The sequence below is a fragment of the Antechinus flavipes genome, chromosome 1 (genome assembly GCF_016432865.1).
Source record: "Antechinus flavipes isolate AdamAnt ecotype Samford, QLD, Australia chromosome 1, AdamAnt_v2, whole genome shotgun sequence".
NCBI lineage: Eukaryota > Metazoa > Chordata > Mammalia > Dasyuromorphia > Dasyuridae > Antechinus > Antechinus flavipes.
The window spans coordinates 288,742,978-288,766,381 of record NC_067398.1 but is presented as its reverse complement, the minus strand read 5'-3'; the positions used below and the strand labels follow the sequence as shown (position 1 = coordinate 288,766,381).

The 23,404-nt window shown below is 33.3% G+C and overlaps 1 protein-coding gene across 1 annotated transcript in view; it reads right to left on the bottom strand.

Moving 5' to 3' along the window:
* The window catches only part of SPTLC1 (serine palmitoyltransferase long chain base subunit 1), a 114,901-nt gene that overhangs the window by 11,006 nt on the left and 80,491 nt on the right, over window positions 1-23,404 (bottom strand). The window contains exons 11-12 of the mRNA XM_051962391.1: window positions 17,949-18,045; window positions 12,938-12,992 (exon numbers count right to left, since the gene is read on the bottom strand). Coding sequence (XP_051818351.1) covers window positions 12,938-12,992; window positions 17,949-18,045 — 152 coding nt within the window. The remainder of the gene's footprint in view (window positions 1-12,937; window positions 12,993-17,948; window positions 18,046-23,404) is intronic.

Below are 23,404 nucleotides of genomic sequence, written 5' to 3'. Positions count from 1 at the left end.
GAAAGATAGCCGAGCCCCAACTGAAGGAGACAAGAGATTCATTCCATCTTTGTGCTGGCTGGAGGCTGAAGAAAGCTAAGGACAAAGCTGCAAGAGCTCTAAGAACCAAGGATAGAGATAGGCCTCTAAGCTAACCGGGCTATCGTGGAGGCAGTAAAAGATCTGAACTTTTATCACCTGGCTGCGTTTTGGGTGATTCTTACTCTTAACTGATACTAAGACTGCCTCCAGAACCCCTCCCCCCCCGAGAAACCTGCTCTACCCCAGAAATAACCATTCTTATTATTTTAAAGAAGAACAAAAACACCAACATTTTGGCGCCCAACGTGGGGCTGATTCAGATCCTGATCCAGTGAAAAAGCCTGTGATCCTGATCACAGTGGAAAAGACTCTTCAACCCAGAAATTAGGGTAGAGTGCAACAAAGAAATTTTGTTAAGAGTTAAAGTAGAATTTCAGCTAAGATGGGACAGATGTTTAGAAAACAGCCTTCTGTTTCTGTTCAAGGAAAATGTTTAGAGAGCATTGTCAAAGTTATGGAAAGCCAAGGTTTAATAATAATTTTACAGCAGATCACTGAACTTTTACAAACTGTAAAGCACATATGTCCTTGTTTCTCTCTGGAAAAGGAATTAGATCTAAACAAATGGAAATTGGTAGGAGAGGATCTTTGTCAATTCTATAATAAAAATGGGCCTAGCTCAATTTCCAAAGACATACTTAATACATATAATTTAATACAATTAGCTTTAGGAAATTTTATAAGTATTAAAATAAGGAAAAAGAAGAAACAGCAGCAGGGAGAGGTGTCAACTATACTAAGTGAAAAGGAGCAAGAATCAGATAAGAATGGAGTTAAGTACAATTCTGAGTATGATACTTCACAGCAGAAGGAATTAGGTCATTCCACATCTCATGACCCTCCCCCCTCAATGAACCCTTCCTGGGTGGTGGAAGAAGGGGGAGGGAGAGAGGCAGAAACACAATCAGCATCTCCTGTAAAGAAGAATATAACAAGATTAGAAGAGGCATTAATTAAAGCAAAAAATGAAGGAGAAGATATATCTGATTTTATAAATGCATATCCTGAGATTGAAAAGCTTGACTCTTCAGGTCAAAAAGAGAGAAAATACACTCCTTTTAATTTAGAAAAAATTCAAGATTTGAAAAAGGGTTGCACTCTTTATGGGGCTACATCATCTTATGTGAAGATGTTACTAGATAATTTGTCTTATGAAATCTTAACCCCAATTGACTGGAAATCCATAGCTAAGACATATCTAGAACCTGGACAAAATTTATTGTGGCTTTCGGAATTTCATGAATTATGTAGGATTCAAGCCCAATGCAACAGGCAAACAGGAGCTATTGGACAAATAGCTTTTGACCAACTAACTGGTGAAGGTCAGTATAGAGAGAATTCAGAACAGATTTATTATCTCATAACAGTGTATGAGCAAATTTCTAAGGCTGCAATAAAAGCTTGGAATTCTCTCCCTGGACAGCAAGATGGAAGTAAAGCTTTTTACAAAAATAGAGCAAGGTCCCAATGAAGCTTTTGCAGACTTTGTGGGACGTTTGCAAACAGCTGTAATAAGAACCATTGGAGACAATGCAGCAACAGAAATAATGACTAGACATTTGGCTAAGGAAAATGCCAATGAGGTTTGCAAAAGAATTATATGGGGGCTAGACAAAAATGCTCCGTTAGAGGAGATCATAAGATGCTGTGCCACAGTGGGCACAAATGCTTATTTGATGAATAACTATGATGAATATGGCAAGGAACTTCTAGAGAAATTCGTCGATGTTTTCAGTGTGGAAAAGTTGGACATTTAAGAGCCCAATGTAGAAATGGAGATAGAGTGAGAAGACAGGGTGAGAGAAAACCCAGAACCCCATGTCCAAAATGTAATTGAGCCTTTCACTGGACCTCTGAATGTAGGTTGATCCAGAGGAATGAGAGGCAGGGCCCAGCTCCAAAGTATCAATTCAAGGACAAGTGGGGCATGATAGTAGCTGAGGTTACACTCAGAGAGACTTTAGAAATTCAGGACACTGATGTCATCAACCAACAGAAAAGCAATCAGGATTACAGTTGGGGAGAATACAGGCCTTTTAAGACAACAAGGCAGTATCTAGTGCAAACAGCTCCAATGTAATTACCAGATGATGATGAGAAATCCCAAAAGTGGTGAATAGAAGGGAATTAGATAGATTAACTGCTTGGGGAAGAGGGTCTGCTTATATTTATTTATTTTTAAAGTCTCTCTGGGTGTAACCTCAGCTGCTATCATGCCCCACGTTGGGTGCCAAAATGTGGTGTTTCTTTTTCTTCTTTTAAATAAGTAGAATAGTTCTCTCTCTCTCTGCTTGGTTCAAAGAGCTCCCTCCGAATGTCTCCAAATCCAAAGGTTTTGTCCTTCAGCCTCTGCCTCTTGCTTTCTTCAGCCTCCAGCCAGCACAAAGATGGAAGGAATCTCTTGTCTCCTTCACTTGGGGCTCGGCTAGCTTTCTGGCAAGTCTTTCAGACCAGCTTGGTTTCAGTGGGGGAAGTGCAGGAGCCCAGCCACCACAGTGGTGTGAGATGAAGATGAATCTGTGCCTCTGAGAGGAGCCTTCTTAATCTTCCACTGAACTCTCGACTTGTAGCTTCTTCCTCTGAAAACTCTTCTTCCGCCACCAGCCAGCCAAGTGGAAAATATTCAAATGAATCACTCTTCACTGGCTTATATATGACTCTTCTGAGTGAATGGGATTATGAGTTATGGATTTTCTCCCATAATGCTCTCTGGCCCTAAGAGCTTCAAGGGAGGTGTGAATTCAGATATCTCATACTAAACCCTGAAATTTCCCAAACGTGTGAACTCCAATGAGTAAAGGTGCAAACACAAGCATTGTATCAATTAGTTCTACTTAATACCCTGTGTTTCAGGTTCTGGCCCAAAACATCTTCTTGTAAGAGCAGATCAATAATCTATCAATTCTAATGAGTAAGCAGTTTGTAAAGATTCCAACAAATGGAGTACCTAAAAATCACAATTCCCTTAAAAAAAAAAGCCCCGTTTCAAGAAAAAAAAAAAAGTGTCCTGAACAGAATCTATGGATCAAAAAAAAAAAAAAAGAATCAACCATCTGCTGAAAGAACCCCAAAATGAAAATAGCAGAAGGAATAACTAAAATCCAGAGTTTTCAGATTAAAGACAAAATAATATTTTAAGTAGTCCAAATTTCATATTTATTATTCTAGGGAGCTACCATCAAGATCACATAAAACTTAACAGTATTTTGAAAGGCAAAAAATGAAGAATAACCTATCAAGAAAAACTGACTATAATCTTGGAGAGAGAAAAAATGTACCTTAAATGAAATGAAGAACTGCTAAATATTCCTTTTCTTTATAAAAGTTTTTACTAATATTTCCTATTTCTCACATTACCACAGTTTTGAGAGTCATCCCATATAATAAATAATACAATTTTAGAGAGGGAAAAAAAGTCAGCACAATTAATCAAACATTGAAAAAGTTTGAAAACATATACAAATATAACACCTATGGACTTTTTATCTTTACACGTTAAACAATGGTTTAGGATATCTTTTTATAACTTATACAGTTGAACCTTCTTTGATCTTTATAATTATGTTACATTTACTTTTGATATGCCATTCTTTTCACTTACATTGTTGTAAATAAGCTACAAATATGTTATAGTATACGGGGCCTTTTTAAATATATAATTTCAGCATGGGGTATAAGTTCAGCAATGGAGTTTCTAATGTAGACATGCTAGTAATTTTACTTGCATCAATTCTAAATTGCTTTCCAAAATAGTTATACCATTCCACAGCCACCCCAACAATGCATTTAGTGAGCCTATTTTTCCACAATCCCTCCAGCAATGACTGTGGCCATATTTTGTCATTTTTGCTAATTTGAAAAATGTGAGGTAAAATTTGAGGTTTTGTTTTGCATTTTTCTTATTATTAGTGATATTAAGCATTCTTTCATATAATTGTGGATATGCTGTCTTTCTTTTGAGAACTGTCTGTTTGTATCCTTTGGCCATTTGCCTATTGGGGAATGGCTTTTAAGTTTATATATTTTGGATAGTGAACCTTTTTCAGAGAAATCTGATCGACCGCCTGCCCTCCCATTTGACCATTTTCCTTATTTTTCTAGATATATTAATGTTGTCTGTGTAGTGAGTCTCATGTGATCAAATTTAACTACTTTAGCTTTTGTAATTGCCTTTGTTATTTGTTTAGTTAAAAATACATTTCCTGTAAAGAAAGAGTTCCAGGAGAAATATACTTGTAATAGAGTACTTTAACTGAGGACAAAGTCAGCCACAGAGATTTCATCTTTGATCAGCTTTGTGGTGGCTCTCTTGCTTCATGCACTTTGAGAAAGAAGACTTGACAGCTTCTGGGGCCCTCTGGAATTCCTCCACTTGGTTTCAGTGGAGAAATGTAGGAGGCAGGAGAGCTGCCAGAGGCTGATCAAAGATGTAATCTCCCTTGTCTCAGTGGAGAAGTGAAGGAAACTGGACAGCCACGACAAGAGTCTTTATTTTCCAGTCTGTCTCCCTCCCAGATCTCTTAGCTCTTATATACTCTACTATAAGGTCATCCTCATAGGTATCAATCTTATAGAATAGGTGTCAACTTGTAGAGCTATACTAACTACTAAGTACAGATAAACTAGAGAACCATTATCTTAATTCCACTGAGTTAACATCTTGTTGTAGGATTAAATCAATCATACTAAACTAGATAACTATTAATCACCACACTAAACTAGACAACCACTGTCTTATCAATTCCTCTGAGTTAACACCTTGTTTCAAGTATACTTCTCCAAAGTTTTGGCTCTCTACAATTTCTCCACAACCATGAGAGGTGTATAATCTTTAATATTAAAATCACATATACATTTCAAATATATTGTAGCATAAGAAATTAGGTTCAAGCCTAATTTCTGTGACTGCTTTCCAATTTTTAATAAATAAGGAGTTTTTCCCTAAGCAATGAACATTTTCTACTTTATCAAATGTAGAGGGCTGAAACTCTTGAGTCAATGCACTGAGGTCAGGACAGCCGAGCACTTGAGGCTAACTACTGATTGGACAATAATCTATGGGCATGTGCTTGGGAAATGGCCCTTCCCACTATCCTGTGCTGGCTCAATGATTGGTGTATACAGAGAATTGTAGGAGGGACTAGGGGTGGAATAAGAGGAGCCAGAGTCACTTTTTGTGGTGGAGGAAGAAGAAGAAAGTTGCAGAGATTCTATCCCCTTCACTTCTACCCCTAAAGACCAAGAATAAAGACTAAGGACTTTTGCTTATCCTGACTCGGGCTGATTCTGGGGTGCCTGGGGTGCTAGCACGGTTGTAACAATCAAAAACTAGTTTATTGACTTCTAATGGTTTCTTAATCTCACTTATCTAGTTTGTTCAACTGACCTCTCTATTTTTAAATCAATACCAGATGGTTTTGATGACTGATGCTTTATAATATAATCTGAGATCTAGAAGTATTATTTCCCTTCATTCTTATCTCTTTTCATCATTTCCCTTGATTATTATATTTTTCCCTCAACTGACTGTTATAATATTGAAAAGAAATTAAATTTTAATAGTAAGGTCATTTTTGTTACACTGGTATGATTCAGCCATTAAATCTGAATATTCCTTGGGCAAGTCATTTATATTCTCAGTGCTCTGGGTAAGTAGCTAGCATTTATTTTATTTTATTGTATTTTTTCAGATAAAGGATACATGTTTTATTTAATCTGTTTAACTTTCTCAATTAGTAAAATAAGTAAATAAAAGAGCAGTGACATTTTCCTAAGGCAAAAAAAAAAAAGTTTCCTTTTTTAATTATGGAGACAATATGGTACAAGACATAGTGGGCTTTGAAGCCAGGAAGATCTGGGCTCACATACTGCCTCTGACTCTTGGCAGATTAATTTCTTCTCACAATTAACTTCTCAGTGCTCTAGGCCTTAAGTTCTTAAACTTTCTTGTATTGTGGACATAGTTGACAGCAAGCTTCTAAACCCTTTCTCAATGATGTTTTAAAATATTTGAAATAAAATACATAAGATTATAAAGAGGAAAATGAAATAAAGTGATCAAATATATCTATTTTAAAAAGTAGATCCAAAGTTAAAAATCTCTACCTAATTTATTCTCTAAGATTATAATTTTTTTTATTATTATAGCTTTTTATTTTACATTTTATATGCATGGGTAATTTTACAGCATTGACAATTTTTTGTTCCAATGTTTCCCCTCCTTCTCCCCATCCCCTCCCCCTAGTAGCTAGCATTTATATGGAACTTTGAGGCTTACAAAGTGTTTAGTATATATTATCTCATTTGAGCCTTATAACAATCTTATGAGTTTAGGTACTACTATTATTCTCTTTTGAGGACTGAGGAAATCAAAACTAAGATTGTGACATGCCCATTGTAGCTGCTAGTGTCAAACTCAGTTCTTTCAGACACCCAGTACTTTTTCTTTTTTTTCAACCTATTTGCCAAATATTTGTTCTATCTTTACCGTTCCCTGTACTAATAAAATTAAAGTTCAGGAAAATTTTTTTTATATGTGTATAAACATATTTGTTTCATGATTTCAAACCAAATTGCTATGATCAAATCAAATCCAACTTCAGATATGTATTAGTTGTGTGACTCTGTTTCTGTATCCTATTTGAAAATATATCAAATATATCAACAATTATTATGTGTCAGGTATATTTAAAATACATAAACAATTCAAACTACTTGAGGCTAATAGGGAGGAGAAAATAAAGTTAGAAAAAATTAAATATAAATAAATATACTTGAGATCAGACATTAAATATACTATTTCCTGTTTTTAACCTTTTTCTCCTTAGAAAATAACAGATTCTGAAAGACTGAAGGCACAAAATAAACTGAAGGCATAATCACAATTCTATTTAACCAAACATTGAGCCTTAGATTGTTAAGACCATAGATTCAGAGATAGGAGGGTCCTAAGAAGTAATGTTTGTCAAGCACTTTATTGTACATTGTACTAAGAAATGAGTGAATTACATTTCAGCCTAAGATCACTCAGTAAGTGGCAATACCTGGATTTAAAATGAGATTCTCTGCCTCCAAATCCAATCTTCTTTTTACTGCATCATGTTGACTCTACTGAATATTTATATAAAAAAAATTCCAGGTGGCCATTTGATTTGGGGCATATATTGTTTATATATACATAGCTGCAAAACGTTACAAATGGATCCAAATCCATGACAATACCCATCAATGATTAATCATTTCATATACATTAAAGTACATGTACAATTTTCTTATGTTAACAAAAAATAATGTTTCTTCTACTTCAAAATCAAAGGGTTGGACAAATCTTTCCAAGCAGTACAGTTCACATATATTTTGTACTTATTAATATATATGCTTCTTTTCAGATAAATCTTATGAAGATAGTGACTGTACAACATAATATTGACACACAGGAAATGATTAATAAATACTTGTTAGATCTGGATCTTAAAAACTACTTTCTTTTTTTTTTTCCTGAGGCAATTGGAGTTAAGTGACTTGTCTAGGGTTACATAGCTAGGAAGTTGTTAAGTGTCTGAGGCCAGATTTGAACTCAGGTACAGGAGTAAGGGCTGGTGCTCTATCCACTGCACCACCTAGCTGCCCCTAAAACTACTTTCTAATGAGACATCAATATACTCTTAAGTAATCTATCTGACATTTTGATGTCAAAAATAAAACAATAACATCCTTAATTTTCTAAGAATAAGAATGGAATCTGGTTGATATAACAATGTACAATGTTCATCTTTGAAAAGAAACACTGACATTATTTCTGCTACTGACTCTTTCCGGTACTTGTAAAGTGTTAAAAAATTACAAAGAGACTTCTAGAGAAAGAGTATTTATCTTAATCTTTGCAAACTTTGTTGTTCAGTTATTTCAGTCATGCCCCACTCTTCATCATCCTATTTGGTGTTTTCTTGGCAAAGACATTTGGGTGGTTAGCCATTTACTTTAATCTCACATTTTATAGATGAGGAAATTGAGGCAAATGAGGTTAAGTAAGTTGCCCAAGCTTGTGAGTGTCTAAGGCTCTATGTGAAAGGCCTTTTTTGATTTCAGCCTAGTACCTATGCACTATGCCACCTAGTTGCTCTTGTAAACTTTAAAGTACTATAAACTGTTTATTATCATTATTAATCTAATTAATTAACATTAAATTATAATATATAATAATTAATATATATTAATATATTAAATAATAATTAACATTATTAATCTAATTAATTAATTAAACATTAAAATGGAGGCAAAAAGATAAGAAGTTTGCTGAAAAAGTAGTGAAAAACACATAGGAAATTTTATAATTTTTTAAGTTTGACTTTTTTCTTTTTTTATAATAATTTGATTTTTTTCAACTAATAAACATTTATTTTCTCTCTCTCCTTCACACTTTACTTCCTCAATTTAAAAGAAAAAATAAAACCAAAACCAAATCACAGTCAAACAAAACAAACCAATGTGGTCTAGTAGAAAGTTAGCTTAAGAGCAAGGAAGACCTGTGTTCATGCCCTGGTTCTGATATATACTGAATGTGTGACTCTTGGACAAACCATTTAAACTACCAGGCAATTCTATAAGCATGTACTTTGCAGAGCTACTGTTAATCTGCATTAGTGCAGGGAATTTTTCTTCACTTTGAGTTTCCTACACCAATGAAATCATAACTCCATAGATCTATGTCCAAAGATAGGTACAAAATTAAAAAAAAAATTTAAATGGAGCTTTAGTAATTATCTAAAAATAAATTCCTATAAATTCACTACATTCAAATAATATCAAACAAAACTCTTATTGGCTGACCTATTGGTATTTATATGTATGTATATAAATATTGTATATCTATTTATATATATATCATAGATATATACAGAGAAAGACAGATGGACAGAGACAATGAGAAAGAGAGAGAGAGAGAGAGAGAGAGAGAGAGAGAGAGAGAAAGGCACATTAGATAAAAAGGCATTTTATAGGTAATTTGCATAAAGTAAGCATTCACATGATAGAAGAAGTGGTAAAAGAAAATTCTCAAGGTCTCTCTGAGATCTTTATTATTAACTGTGAGACCACCCAATATGGTGTACCCAAATCAAAGAAGGCTCCATACTCCATGGGGAAAGAAGAATCATAGAAGCACAAAGGAAATGTTAACTGTGTAAATACAGAACCACCTCCTTTCTAAATGTTGTAATGGAGCACTCGTGCCCATATATTAGTGATGCCTTTCAAATTTATATTAGATCAGTCACAGCCAAACACACCATATCCTAATTCCAACATTGTCATGTCATTGATACTTGAAAACAAAGAAGAAAGAACCAGAAATGTCAAATCCAACTTAGATATGTATTAGCTGTGTGACTCTGTTTCTGTATCCTATTTGAAAAAAAGGGAATAGTAGCAGCATCTATATCCCCAGGATTTTTGTGAGTATAAAATGAGATAGTAATTATAAAGAATTTAACATTATATCTGGCACATAGTAAATATTCTATGAATGCTAGCCATTCTATTAACATGAACTATCTTATTTGAATTTAACTTTAATATTGAGAAGTACATAATAGATTTTACCTCTATTTTAAACTTTAGAGGCTGGGAGTGACTTTAGTCACACTACATAGTCAGATAATTAAACTAGTAAATATCAAAAATGGAAACCATACCCAGTCCTCTTTCCCCTATAACAAACTGCCTCTTCATGATGTGCTTACCATATGCGTGGACAGTGATAGAAGCTGAAAATTCAAAGATAATTAGGGCATATTCTACAGAGTATTAGAAAGGATCACAGAGATCAACAAACAAGAATTCCCTATACATACAACTAAAAAAAAAGTCATTGTCCTTTCATATGAAGACTTCTACTAAGGGAGAATAAGTGATAGCTTACTACTTTTATGCTGTGAGGAAGGAATATTTGGTCAAATATGCGTTTGGCTTAGATGGATTTTGGAGTACTTACAAGTTTTATATTCTCTGATTCTGTGATCCTAAGCTTTCACTCCTAGGTAGCTTTCATTGTTAGTTCTTCCTTAGAACAAGTGCAAATTGACCTCTCTGAAGCAACAACATATTACTACTACCTTAGTACAAAAACAAGGTAAGTCTGATTCTTCTCCCCCATGAAAATCTTTCAAAAATTTAATAACATCATGGTCTTTCACTATGCTGACTGTGCTTTCTAGTTAGTCTACTTAGTATCTTTCTTCCAATTCGGTGATTCTGACTTCAAGGAATTTAAAATCTAGTTGGAGAGGTGACATGTATATAAATAAAGATAATACAAAGCAGAATACAACAAAAGCTAAAAAGAGAATAAAGGATTAGGAGAATTTAAAGACATAAGTGGAACAATGGGAAAATTTCAGGGAGCATTTCAGCTAAGTCTCAAGGACAGGTAAGATTTCATCATGCACAAAAGGGGAAATAGGTTATTCTCAAGAAAGGAACAGTTTTATATAGAACATAAAGGACTTGGAGAATGTTCTGGAATTAACAGTAGTACGATGTGAAGCAAAGGAAATATATAAAGGCTGGGGACAATCATGGAGTACCCTCCATGATTAAATTAAATTAAATGCCAGGTTATAAAGTATGAATTATAATTGGAAGACAACAGAAATTAATTTTGAGCAGAAGGTTGATAGATCAGAGATATGTAATAAAAATGATTCATCTGGTACACATTGGAGGAAATTATACTAGCTGGACACAAGGAAAACAGAAGCTATTCCAATGCCCTGAGAGATAATGATGCTGTGAAATAGAGAGGGAATGAAAAAGAGGTAACAAATGCCAGTGACTTTGATATATACTGTTGGATCACTCTATCATGTTTCTTTACGTATTTTCTTAAAATATGTTTTATAAAATGCTTTCTTAGCATTCTTTCATTTGATTCTTACAATCTTCCACTAGATAAGTAGTATATATGCTATCACTTCCATTTTATTAAAAAAATGGAACTGTGACTCAAGCACCTCTTTCAACCTCAACTTTTCATCAGTAAAATGAGGTGGTTGGTTAGATAATTTCTAAGTCCCTTATAACTCAAATATTTAATGGTTTTAAGATTCTGTGACTTTAGTATACTGGGACTAATACAAGGAAAGGTGACTTACAATTGCACATTAACTCATTAAATGCTCACACATATAATATTTTAGATTTTACTAAGTAGCAAATGAAAATGGAGCTCTTTAACTCTTGCCTCTCATACTGGGGTTCTTAATATGGGATCCACTCCTGTCAACATATCTCAAGAGGTCTGTGAATTTGGATAGGAGAAAAATGATTTTGGCTATTACCTGGTTAGTAATTAATTCCTAGACACAGACAACAGACAATGCAATCATGGAAAATAAATGCTTATCCTGTAGCAATAGTTAGGAATACACGGACAACAAGCACATTATGGCACATAATGCCAAATATCAGCACCAGTAACCTCTCTTGTCTTCATTAATGAAGCCACGGTTTCTTAGACCTTCTAAGTCCTTGTAAACCACTATGTCAAAGGCATCCTGTATTTTTCCAATGGTTATAAAATCACAATTTTGCTCTACATGGAGCCAGTTACACATCTTGTATGTAAAGCATATTAATTACATTTATTTTCAGGTCCATGAATAAGGGCAATAGTCTAACAAAGGAGGCAAAGATCTATATATCCCCATTCTCATAGAAAGTAAATACTCTACAGACTTTATCAGCATTAGTAACATCTTATTAGGGTTCTATAGTTTCCACTCCATTCCAGTATCTAATACTCCCACATTTGAGGTAAATTATGTTTGAACAATATATATTTGCTTTCCAGAAGCCACCAAGAAAGATTTATGTATTGAATTACTAAAAGTATGCCTATAGTAATAATAATAATAATAATATTTTATATCTTCCTTGTACCTAATGTTATATCCATATGAAAACATAGTGTTTTCATTCATTCATCTATTCATAAAAATATCTATATTATTTCTAGTATGGATATAATATTAGGTACAAGGAAGATTAGTGGTTTTCAGATTTCTAAATACTTAACATAATAACCTTAGTTTAATTTTAGTTAAATTTTAAAAATCTGTACAAATGGCTCAAAATGTACTAAGTTTCTAAAACACAAATCAACACAAGGAATTAAACTCTGAAAACATATGAATAGCAATACTCTGTAACCTAGATTCCATAATTTATGGCAATATAAGTTCTCAAAATAACAGAAAAATAAGATTCAGAGTAAAATCAGTGAAGTATATGTAAATACACAATGGAATGTAGCAATTAAGAAAAAAAATTAAACTTAAGGTAATTTTCTTAAGGATAGGGAAAATTTTCTTGTTTTTTGTTTTGTTTTAATTAATTTCTCCACAAGGTTCACCATACTACTATGGCACACAATAGATTCTTGACATATGTTAGCGTATCTAACTTGAAAATACTTTTAAAACCTTCTAATATAAACAGGCAAGGAATTGAATAAATGTGTCATATTTACTACTTAATGGCATGGACATTAAAAATCTCATTGAAGATTCTTCTTTCAATTTAAATATGTAAAGAATGAATTGTCTAAATATGACTGAATCAAAATGAAAACTCTTCCAATATTTATTTTTGAAATCTGAGTATAATTACTAGCTTTTTATAACCAAAAATTACTCTTAGCTTTAGGATAAAATGATAATATTTTATAACTAGTTTTGGAAATTAGAATAATTAAAAATAATGCTAAAAACAGAGAATAACTAGAAACCTGATGTGAAAATATGACTCTTTCTAATTAACTTTATATATGATCCTTAAACTATCTATATATTAAACTTACCCTTGTAAGGCTTTATGAATTTGTTTGCACTTCTTTCTCAACACTTGAAAAATATCTAATGAAAGAAAGGAAAAAAAACCTGTTATCCTATTTGGATTATTATACATCTAAAAATTAGAAACTACCTTTTGAGTTTTATCTGAAGTACATATTGTATCTGTTTTCTTATTTAGTTATATAGACTTACTTTCCTGAATTAAAAGTAGTAATGAAATTTTTAGGATAGCAAGTGGCAGATAAGAAACACTTCATGATAGTCAATAGTCAACTAATGTTTCTTGGTAAAACATTTATTATTTCATAATTGAAAGAGTTAAAATTTTTATTAGAGCTGGGTAATTTCAGGAAAATTGACTATTGGTGATGCCTAATTTCCAGTAAAAATTTAAAAAAATGAATTCACTCAGTGAAAGTTAAAAAGTTTACAGTAAAATAATTCTCTGAAATGTGCTTTGTGCATTTGTGTATTTGAACTTGTCTAAAAATTAAAAACCAGTAATTCTTTGGGAATAAAATATATATACAGAGCAGAAAAAAAGTATTTCATTTGGGAGAATTTCATTCAGGAAGCCTTGGGAAAATGACAATAAATGTCTTAATTTTGGAACAAAATGTTAGTTTTTTTTTTTTTTTTGGTTGTTTTATTATAGCTTTTTATTTACAAGATATATATGCATAGGTAATTTTTCAGCATTGACAGTTACAAATCCTTTTGTTCCAACTTTTTCCCTCCTTCCCTCCACCCCTTCCCCCCGATGGCAGGTTGACCAATATATGTTAAATATGTTAAAGAAGATATATACATATAAGTTAAATACAATATATGTATACATGTCCAAACAATTATTTTGCTGTACAAAAATAAATGGACTTTGAAATAGTGTACAATTAGCTTGTGAAGGAAATCAAAAATGCAGGCAGACAAAAACAGAGGGATTGGGGATTCTATGTAGTGGTTCATAGTCATCTCCCAGAATTGTTTCCCTGGTTCAGTTCATTACTGCTCTATTGGAACTGATTTGGTTCATCACATTGCTGAAGAGGGCCACATCCATCAGAACTGATCATCATATAGTATTGTTGTTGAAGTATATAATGATCTCCTGGTCCTGCTCATTTCACTCAGCATAAGTTCATATAAGTCTCTCCAGGCCTTTCTGAAATCATCCTGCTGGTCATTTCTTACCAAAGAATAATATTCCATAATATTCATATGCCACAATTTATTTAGCCATTCTCCAATTGATGGGCATCCACTCAGTTTCCAGTTTCTGGCCACTACAAAGAGGGCTGCCACACGAGCAAATATAATAAAGATGACAATACTACCTAAATTAATCTACTTATTTAGCGCTATACCAATCAGACTCCCAAAAAACTACTTTGATGAATTAGAAAAAATAACAACAAAATTCATATGGAAAAACAAAAGGTCAAGAATTTCAAGGGAATTAATGAAAAAAAAATCAAATGAAGGTGGCCTAGCTGTACCAGATCTAAAATTATATTATAAAGCAGCAGTTACTAAAACCATCTGGTATTGGCTAAGAAATAGACTAGTTGATCAATGGAATAAGTTAGGTTCAAAGGACAAAACAGCCAATAACTTTAATAATATAGTGTTTGACAAACCCAAAGACACCAGTTTCTGGGATAAGAATGCATTATTTGACAAAAATTGCTGGGAAAATTGGAAATCAGTATGGCAGAAACTAGGCATTGACCCACACTTAACACCGTACACCAAGATAAGGTCAAAATGGGTTCATGATCTAGGCATAAAGAATGAGATGATAAATAAATTGGAAGAGCATAGGATAGTTTACCTGTCAGACCTGTGGAAGAGGGAGGAATTTATGACCAAAGAAGAACTAGAGATCACTATTGACCACAACATAGAAAATTTTGATTATATCAAACTGAAAAGTTTTTGTACAAACAAAACAAATGCAAACAAGATTAGAAGGGAAACAATAAACTGGGAAAACATTTTTACAATCAAAGGTTCTGATAAAGACCTCATTTCCAAAATATATAGAGAACTGACCCTAATCTATAAGAAATCAAATCATTCTCCAATTGATAAATGGTCAAAGGATATGAACAGACAATTCTCAGACGAAGAAATTGAAACTATTTATAGACATATGAAAATATGCTCCAAATCATTATTAATCAGAGAAATGCAAATTAAGACAACTCTTGAGATACCACTACACACCTGTCAGATTGGCTAGAATGACAGGGAAAGATAATGGGGAATGTTGGAGGGGATGTGGGAAAACAGGGACACTGATACATTGTTGGTGGAATTGTGAACACATCCAGCCATTCTGGAGAGCAATTTGGAACTATGCTCAAAAAGTTATCAAGCTGTGCATACCCTTTGATCCAGCAGTGTTTCTACTGGGCTTATACCCCAAAGAGATACTAAAGAAAGGAAAGGGACCTGTATGTGCCAAAATGTTTGTGGCAGCCCTGTTTGTAGTGGCTAGAAGCTGGAAAATGAAAGGATGTCCATCAATTGGAGAATGGTTGAGTAAATTGTGGTATATGAACGTTATGGAATATTATTGTTCTGTAAGGAACGACCAGCAGGATGAATACAGAGAGGACTGGCGAGACTTACATGAACTGATGCTGAGTGAAATGAGCAGAACCAGGAGATCATTATATACCTCAACAATGATACTGTTTGAGGATGTATTCTGATAGAAGTGGATCTCTTTGATAAAGAGAGCCTTAATTGATCAAAGATGGGCAGAAGCAGCTACACCCAGAGAAAGAACACTGGAAATGAATATAAACTGCTTGCATTTATGTTTTTCCTCCCAGGTTATTTATACCTTCTGAATTCAATTCTCCCTGTGCAACAAGAAAACTGTTTGGTTCTGCACACATATATTGTATCTAGGATATACTGCAACCCATTCAACATGTAAAGGACTCTTGCCATCTGGGGGAAGGGGTGGAGGGAGGGAGGGGAAAAATCGGACCAGAAATGAATGCAAGGGATAATGCTGTAAAAAATTACCCTGGCATGCGTTCTATCAATAAAAAATTATTAAAAAAAAAAAAAAAAAAGAGGCCTGCCACAAACATTTTGGCACATACAGGTCCCTTCCCCTTCTTTAAGACCTCTTTGGGATATAAGTCCAGTAGTAACACTGCTGGGTCAAAGGGTATGCACAGTTTGATAACTTTTTGAGCATAGTTCCAAATTGCTCCCCAGAATGACTGGATGTATTCACAATTCCATCAACAATGCATCAGTGTCCCAGTTTTCCCACATCCCCTCCAACATTCCGCATTATCTTTCCCTGTCATTCTAGCCAATCTGACAGGTGTGTAGTGGTATCTCAGAGTTGTTTTAATTTGCATTTCTCTGCTCAATAGTGATTGGAACACTCTTTTATATGAGTGGAAATAGTTTCCATTTCATCATCTGAAAATTGTTCACATCCTTTGACCATTTATCAATTGGAGAATGGCTTGATTTTTTATAAATTAGAGTCAATTCTCTATATATTTTGGAAATGAGGCCTTTATGAGAACCATTGACTGTAAAAATGGTTTCCCAGTTTACTGCTTCCCTTTTAATCTTGTCTGCATTAATTTTGTTTGTACAAAAACTTTTCAATTTGATATAATCAAAATTTTCTATTTTGTGATCAATAATTATCTCTAGTTCTTCTTTGGCCACAAATTCCTTCCTCTTCCATAGGTCTGAGAGGTAAACTATCCTTATGCTCTTCCAATTTATTTATGATCTCATTCTTTATGCCTAGGTCATGAACCCAACCCATTTTGACCTAGTATGGATCAATGCCTAGTTTCTGCCATACTAATTTTCAATTTTCTCAGCAATTTTTGTCAAACAGTGAGTTCTTATCCCCAAAGCTGGAGTTTTGGGGTTTGAAAAACACTAGATTATTAAAGTTATTGGCTGTTTTGTCCTTTGAACCTAACCTATTCCACTGATCAACTAATCTATTTCTTAGCCAATACCAAATGGTTTTGGTAACCGTTGCTTTATAATATAATTTTAGATCTGGTACAGCTAGGCCACTTTCATTTGATTTTTTAAAATCTTAGTTTTTAAAAAACAAAAAGTTTCTACAAAATTCAATATATTATGATTCTAAGATCATTTCCAAGAACTGGTAAGGACACAGATATATACAAAAATGGGACAAGAAAAAGGTTTCTTTACATGGTTGGTTAATTATCTCATTTCAGATATTTTGCTGATAAACAACCTAGTGTAATTTAAGCTCCCTTAAATGAATCCAAAATCATTATCTCAACAAGGAATTAGACTTAGAATGAAACTTTATATTTCATTGGTACAAGGAACTCTGAGGTAAGGAAATTCTTTGCACCAATACAATTAGTATCTTCCCTATAATTTACAGTTTCAGAGTTGTACTGAACTCTGAAAAGTTAAATAATTTATCTATTGCTATACAGAAAATGTCCAAAAATTCCTATTTAAAAGCGCTTTATCCACTACTCTATAAATGAGGTAAAAAAGATGAAAACACTATTTAGATGGGTTTTTATCAATGCTAAGTCTTCTTAAGAAAAGAATATATAACACCCATTGTTTTTGAAACAATGAACTTTTTGGCACAACAAAACAACGATTAGATAGATGCGTGTTACTTCTGAGAGTGAAGGAAAAAATGAGAGGTGAAAATACATTTATTTTTCTCTCTCCTGTTTTCATCTTTTCCCCATACAAATCATGTTCAAGCTACATACAGGGAGGCAGCTTTAGGAATGTTGAGAAAGAAATACTAAAGCATTTATAAAGAGCTGTATTATTTAACAGCTATTTCTTCGTTAGGATGTATTTTAAGCACTTGGGTTGTGATATGAAACCAAAATTTCAGATAAAAATGTAGTTGACATTTGCCATATAGGGAATTCTAAAAGATCTAAAACATCAAACCATTAATTTAATACCAAAGAACTTTGATCTTTTACTAAAATTGTCTGCAATAAATACCTGGATTCTCTTCCATTATGTTGAGGGCTTCAATAGCAGCTGCAGCTAATAAGGGAGGGAGAGAGGCTGAAAAGCAATATCCTTGACCAGAAAGTCTCTGTGAAGAAATAAAACCCAGAGAAAGAAAAAGATTCTTTGATACAATCATTTTATTCTCTCTTAAAACTCAAGAACAATCCCAGTGTTCTCTATTCATATTAATCTGTTAAACAATAAGACTTTCTAAACAGCTATGGAACCTGAGTCCCTATGGAACCTTGAGGTATTATTTACCTAAAGGCTACAAAATTATGCTTTGAGAAGGTTTTTACTATGGCTGAATAGAGCCAAAGAATCATATTGGTCGGAAGAGAATTAAAAAGATTCATCACAACCTATAAAAAACTAGAAATCTATCTACAATTTTTTAATCAAGTGGTCACCCAGGTTGCACTTAAAGACACATAGGAGAAATTAAATATTTGCCCTACCATTCCATTTTTGGAGAGGTCCAAATTGTAGAAACATTCCCTTAAATGAATCCAAAATCATTATCTCAACAATTTTTATCTATTATCATTAGGTCTGTTTTGAAAACCTAACAAAATAATTACTCCCTCCACATGGCAGTCTATTAAATACAGAAAGTTTGAACCTAGTTTGATTTTTGTTAAAACTAAAAGTTAATTGTAGAAATCGGAGTTGCTCCCCAGGAAGCCTGCTGGCTAGAGGGAAGGAATAAGAGTTCACATAGAGTTGGTACTAAGTCTATTCAATGCTTGTTTTTTGGGTTCCTCAAATTTGAAGGTTTATATTTATGTCTCAACTTAAATTTAATTATTAAATATAAATTTATCAACAATGAGTTAGAGCCTTTCTACATGACTCCAGATAACTGAAACCTGTTTTAGTTCTTGATCATTTCTCAATTGAGGGAGAGCTCTTATTTTTATAAATTTGACTCAGTTCTCTAAATGTTTGAGAAATGAGGCCTTAATTAGGAAAATTTGCTTCCAAATTTTTTTTTTTTAACAATTACTCTTGCTAACTATATTTCCCTCATTTATTTTATTCTCTCACTCTGTGATTTGCTTCAGACTACCCCCTCTCCCAATTTTCTATCCCTTCTCCTATTCCACCCCTCAACCCTCTCCTTTTCCCCTTCTACTATCCTGTAGAATAGGGTCAATTTATATGACCAATTGAGTGTGTATATTATGCCCTCTTGGAGTTAATTCTTATAAGAGTAAGGTTCACTGACATCCTTAGCTCCCCTTTCTTCCCCCTGTGCTATAAAAGCTTTTTCTTGTCTATTTTGTGTGATTTTATGTGTTCCTTCATATTCAACTAACATCTATGCCCTCTGTCTCCATATACTCTTTCTAACTGCACTAATGATGATAAAGTTCTTATGGTTTACAAATATCATCTTCCCATGTTTTAACCTTATCAAGTTCGTTATGATTTCCCCTTCCAGTTTAGCTTTTTATACTTCTCTAGAATTTTGGTTTTGAAAGTCAAATTTTCTATTCAGCTCTGGTCTTTTCATCAAGAATGCTTCAAAATCCTTAAAAGAATATCCATTTTCCCCTTGAAGGCTTAGTTTTGCTGGGTAGAAGATTCTTGGCTGTATCCTATCTCTTTTTCTCTCTAGAATATTATATTCCAAGACTTCTGATCATTTAAGTGTAGAAGCTGATAAATCTTATATTATCCTGACTGAGGGTCTACAATGTTTGAGCTATTTCTTGCTGGTTACTTGCAGTATTTTATCTAGGAGTTTTCATTTTGGGAACTTTCTGAGGAGGGGATTAGTGATTTTTTTCAATTTCTATTTACCCTCTGGTCCTTGAATATTAGGACAGTTTTCCTTGACAATTTCTTGGAAGATAATGCTTAGAGTCTTTTTATGATCATGGCTTTCAAGTAGTCCAATAATTTTTAAGTGATCTCTCCTGGATCTATTTTCCAGATCAGTTGTTTTTCCAATGAGACATTGTCTTTTATTTTTTCATTCTTTTGGTTTTCTTTTACTGTTTCTTGATTCCTCATAAAGTCAGTAGCTTCCATTTGCTCAAATTCTAATTTTTTCAATAGTTTTTCATTTTTCCAAATATATGCAGATAGTTTTCAACATTCACTTTTGCAAAATCTTGTGCTTCAAATTTTTTCCCCTTTTCCTCCCCCCAAGACAGAAAGCAATCCGATATAAGTTAAATATGTGCAATTCTTTTAATTGTATTTCCATATTTGTCATGCTACACAAGAAAAAGAGATCAATAGGGGAAAAAAAAACAACACAAGAAAAAAAAGCCACCAAACAATAACAGAAAAAGGTGAAAGTACTATACTTTGATCCACATTAGGTCTCTATAATTTTCTCTCTGAATATAGATGGTACTTTCCATCTCAAATCTATTGGTATTGCCTTGTCAATCCTAATTTCTTGGAAATTATTTTCTTCAGTGAGCTTTTGTACTTTCTCCAATTCTACTTTTAAAGGAGTTGTTTTGTTCAAAGGATGTTTTTTCTCCACTTGGCAAACTCTGCATTCTAAGGCACTTTCCTCATTATTTTTTTTGTATTTCCTTTACCATTTGGTCTTGTCTTTTTTTTTAAGATTTTAAGATAAAGGTTTTTTTTTTAAGGTATTTTCTTCAGTTTAATTTTTTGAATGTAAGTGTCTCATTTATTAAGGAGTTGACTTGTTTTTCATTTTCTTTCAACACTCTCATTTCTTTTCCCAATTTTTCTCCTACTTCCCTTACTTTTCAAAATACTTTTTAAGCTCTTCCATGGGCTGAGATCATTTCCTATCTTTCTTGGAAGCTTTGAATGTACTAACTTTGACTTTGTATCTTTTGATTGTGTTCTGATATCCCTTGTCAGCGCAGTAACTTTCTATGGTCAAAATATCTTCCTGTTGTTTGTTCATTTCCCCAACCTATTACTTGACTTTTAACTCTTTGTTAAAGTAGGGATTTGCCTCTAGGGAGGATGGTCTCTGTTGGATGGGGGTTTTGTGCAGCTGTTTTTAGCGATTCTTTTAGGGACTTGTACATTTTCAGCTCTTCCAAGGTGGTGTGATTTACAAAAAGGTGTGCTTATTACTCTCTATGCTTTGGTCTATGGGTGACTTACAAACATTCTTTTCTGTCCTTGAATTGTAAGAAAGGTTCCCACCCCCACAGTGGCCATAAGCTCTGGTATGCTAGTGCTCCTCCTAACCTTGGGACTGCCATCCAGGATCATGACTCAGACCCAAATATGGGCAAAGAAAAGGACTCCTGCCTGTAATCTTCTGATCACTTGTATGACACCTTCAAACTCTGCTTTCCAAGGTCTGTTTCTGTGCTGACACAATTTGCACTGAACTGAGCTCCACTCTCCTGGTGTGACAGATCTTTCCCACTAATATTCCAAATTGTCCATCTTTTTGTGCGTTCTGGTCCTTTAAAATTTGTTTAGATTCATTATATTTAAAGGCATTTAAAGGAGTCCAGGGAGCTTGGGTGAGTCCCTGCCTTTACTGTGCTTATGAATAACTTATCTATTATATCAAAGTTGGTAGACTGAAAACCTGGGATTCAAACCTTGTTCTCTTTTAACTTTAAACCCAAAAATCTTTTTACAATATACCACACCATCAACTACCTTTACTCTCCTTATGTCAAACATCCCCAGTTCTTTCTTTCTTTTTTTTCCTTAGAACATGTATATATATTTTTAATTATAGTTTTTTATTTACAAGATATATGCATGGGTAATTTTTCAGCATTGACAATTGCAAAACTTTTTGTTTCCCCTCCTTCCCCCCACCCCTTCCCCCAGATGGCGGGTTGACCAATACATGTTAAATATGTTCAAGTATAAATTAAATACAATATATGTATACATGTCCAAACAGTTATTTTGCTGTACAAAAATAATTGGACTTGGAAATAGGGTACAATTAGCCTGTGAAGGAAATAAAAAATGCAAGTGGACAAAAATAGAGGGATTGGGAATTCTATGTAGTGGTTCATAGTCATCTCCCAGAGTTCTTTTGCTGCATCCCCAGTTCTTTCAACCATACTTTATAAAAAAGCTTAAGTTTTCCCTTCCTACATACTATTCTAGTTATTCCCCTATTAATGTCCTTTCTAAAATGCAGAACTCAAAATGCCATAGAATTGTCTCAGAGTAAAATAAGACTAATGAGAAACAGACTTGCTGAAATTTAGGGCTAAAATGTAAAAAACTTCTGATGCTTAGTGATGAAAAAGAATGTAAAGTGTCTGTTAGGAGGTGTTGAATAGGTTGTAGATTACCATCAGTTTAACATACTCTTATCAAAGGATCATCTACATTGAACTAAAGTTTTTTGAAATTTGTGAATATTTGAGACTCAAAACTTTACAACAACCTAACCTTTTTAGGGAAAAACAATGGGAGTATATAGGAGAGGGGTTATCTGTGTATGTTTTTAAGCATTCTTCATTTCACTTTCTTTTTTTTTTTTTTTTTTAACTTTTTAAAAGATTTTCCCATCTGTATTTATTAATTCGTATGGTTATATATATATACCTATATTTAACCTTAAATCTTTTTATTCAATTAAACATTTAACACTAAATTCAACTGAAGAGTTATTATAAACCAAATATGCTAAGTACTAGGAATAAAAAGACAAAAACAATTCTTGAAGTTTTCAAGTCTTTTAAAGCCTAACTTTAAATATTTCCTTTACTTACCAAATCTTTATCCATATGTAGTATCTGTTTAAGATATATGGAGTTCCTACCTATATAATATCTATTTAACATATACTGATGGTTGTTTTCTATCTAACTTGTGTTACAATCATAATGATAAGCTTTTATTATTTTTATTGTATTGAAGGTCAAATTCTTTTGAGTGTTTATAGATTTTATTCAAAAGGTTCTGTAATGTTAGAGGGCATGGATTTCTTTTACAAGAGTGGTGAACACTACATCTACCTGCTTTATGCCCTGCCTCATATTAATGATTCTGAAGGCATAATATTTCTTGAGGAATTTTGTATAATTCTCAGTTTTGCGTAGAGCTGCGTTTTTGGAGGAGAGAAAAGTAGCATTTTTTCTCTGTAATTTTTAAGCAATTAAATGATGATGATTTAGTTTTCTGTATAATGACACTTGAAAAACCTAATTGTTTATGCCAGTACCAAATAGTTTTGATGACGCTTTATAATAGAGTTTTAGGTCTTGTAATGCTAGTCTACCATCCTTTGCATTTTTTTCATCAATTCTCTTCACATTCTTGACTTTTTTTAATCCAGATGAATTTTGTTATTATTTTTTTCTGGCTCTATAGTTTCTTGGCAGTTTGATTGTTATGACTCTGACTAAGCAGATTAATTCAGGTAGAATTGTCATTTTTATTATATTAGCTCGACTTACCCATGAGCACTTGATAATCTTCCAATTGTTTAGAACTGATTTTATTTGTATGAAAAG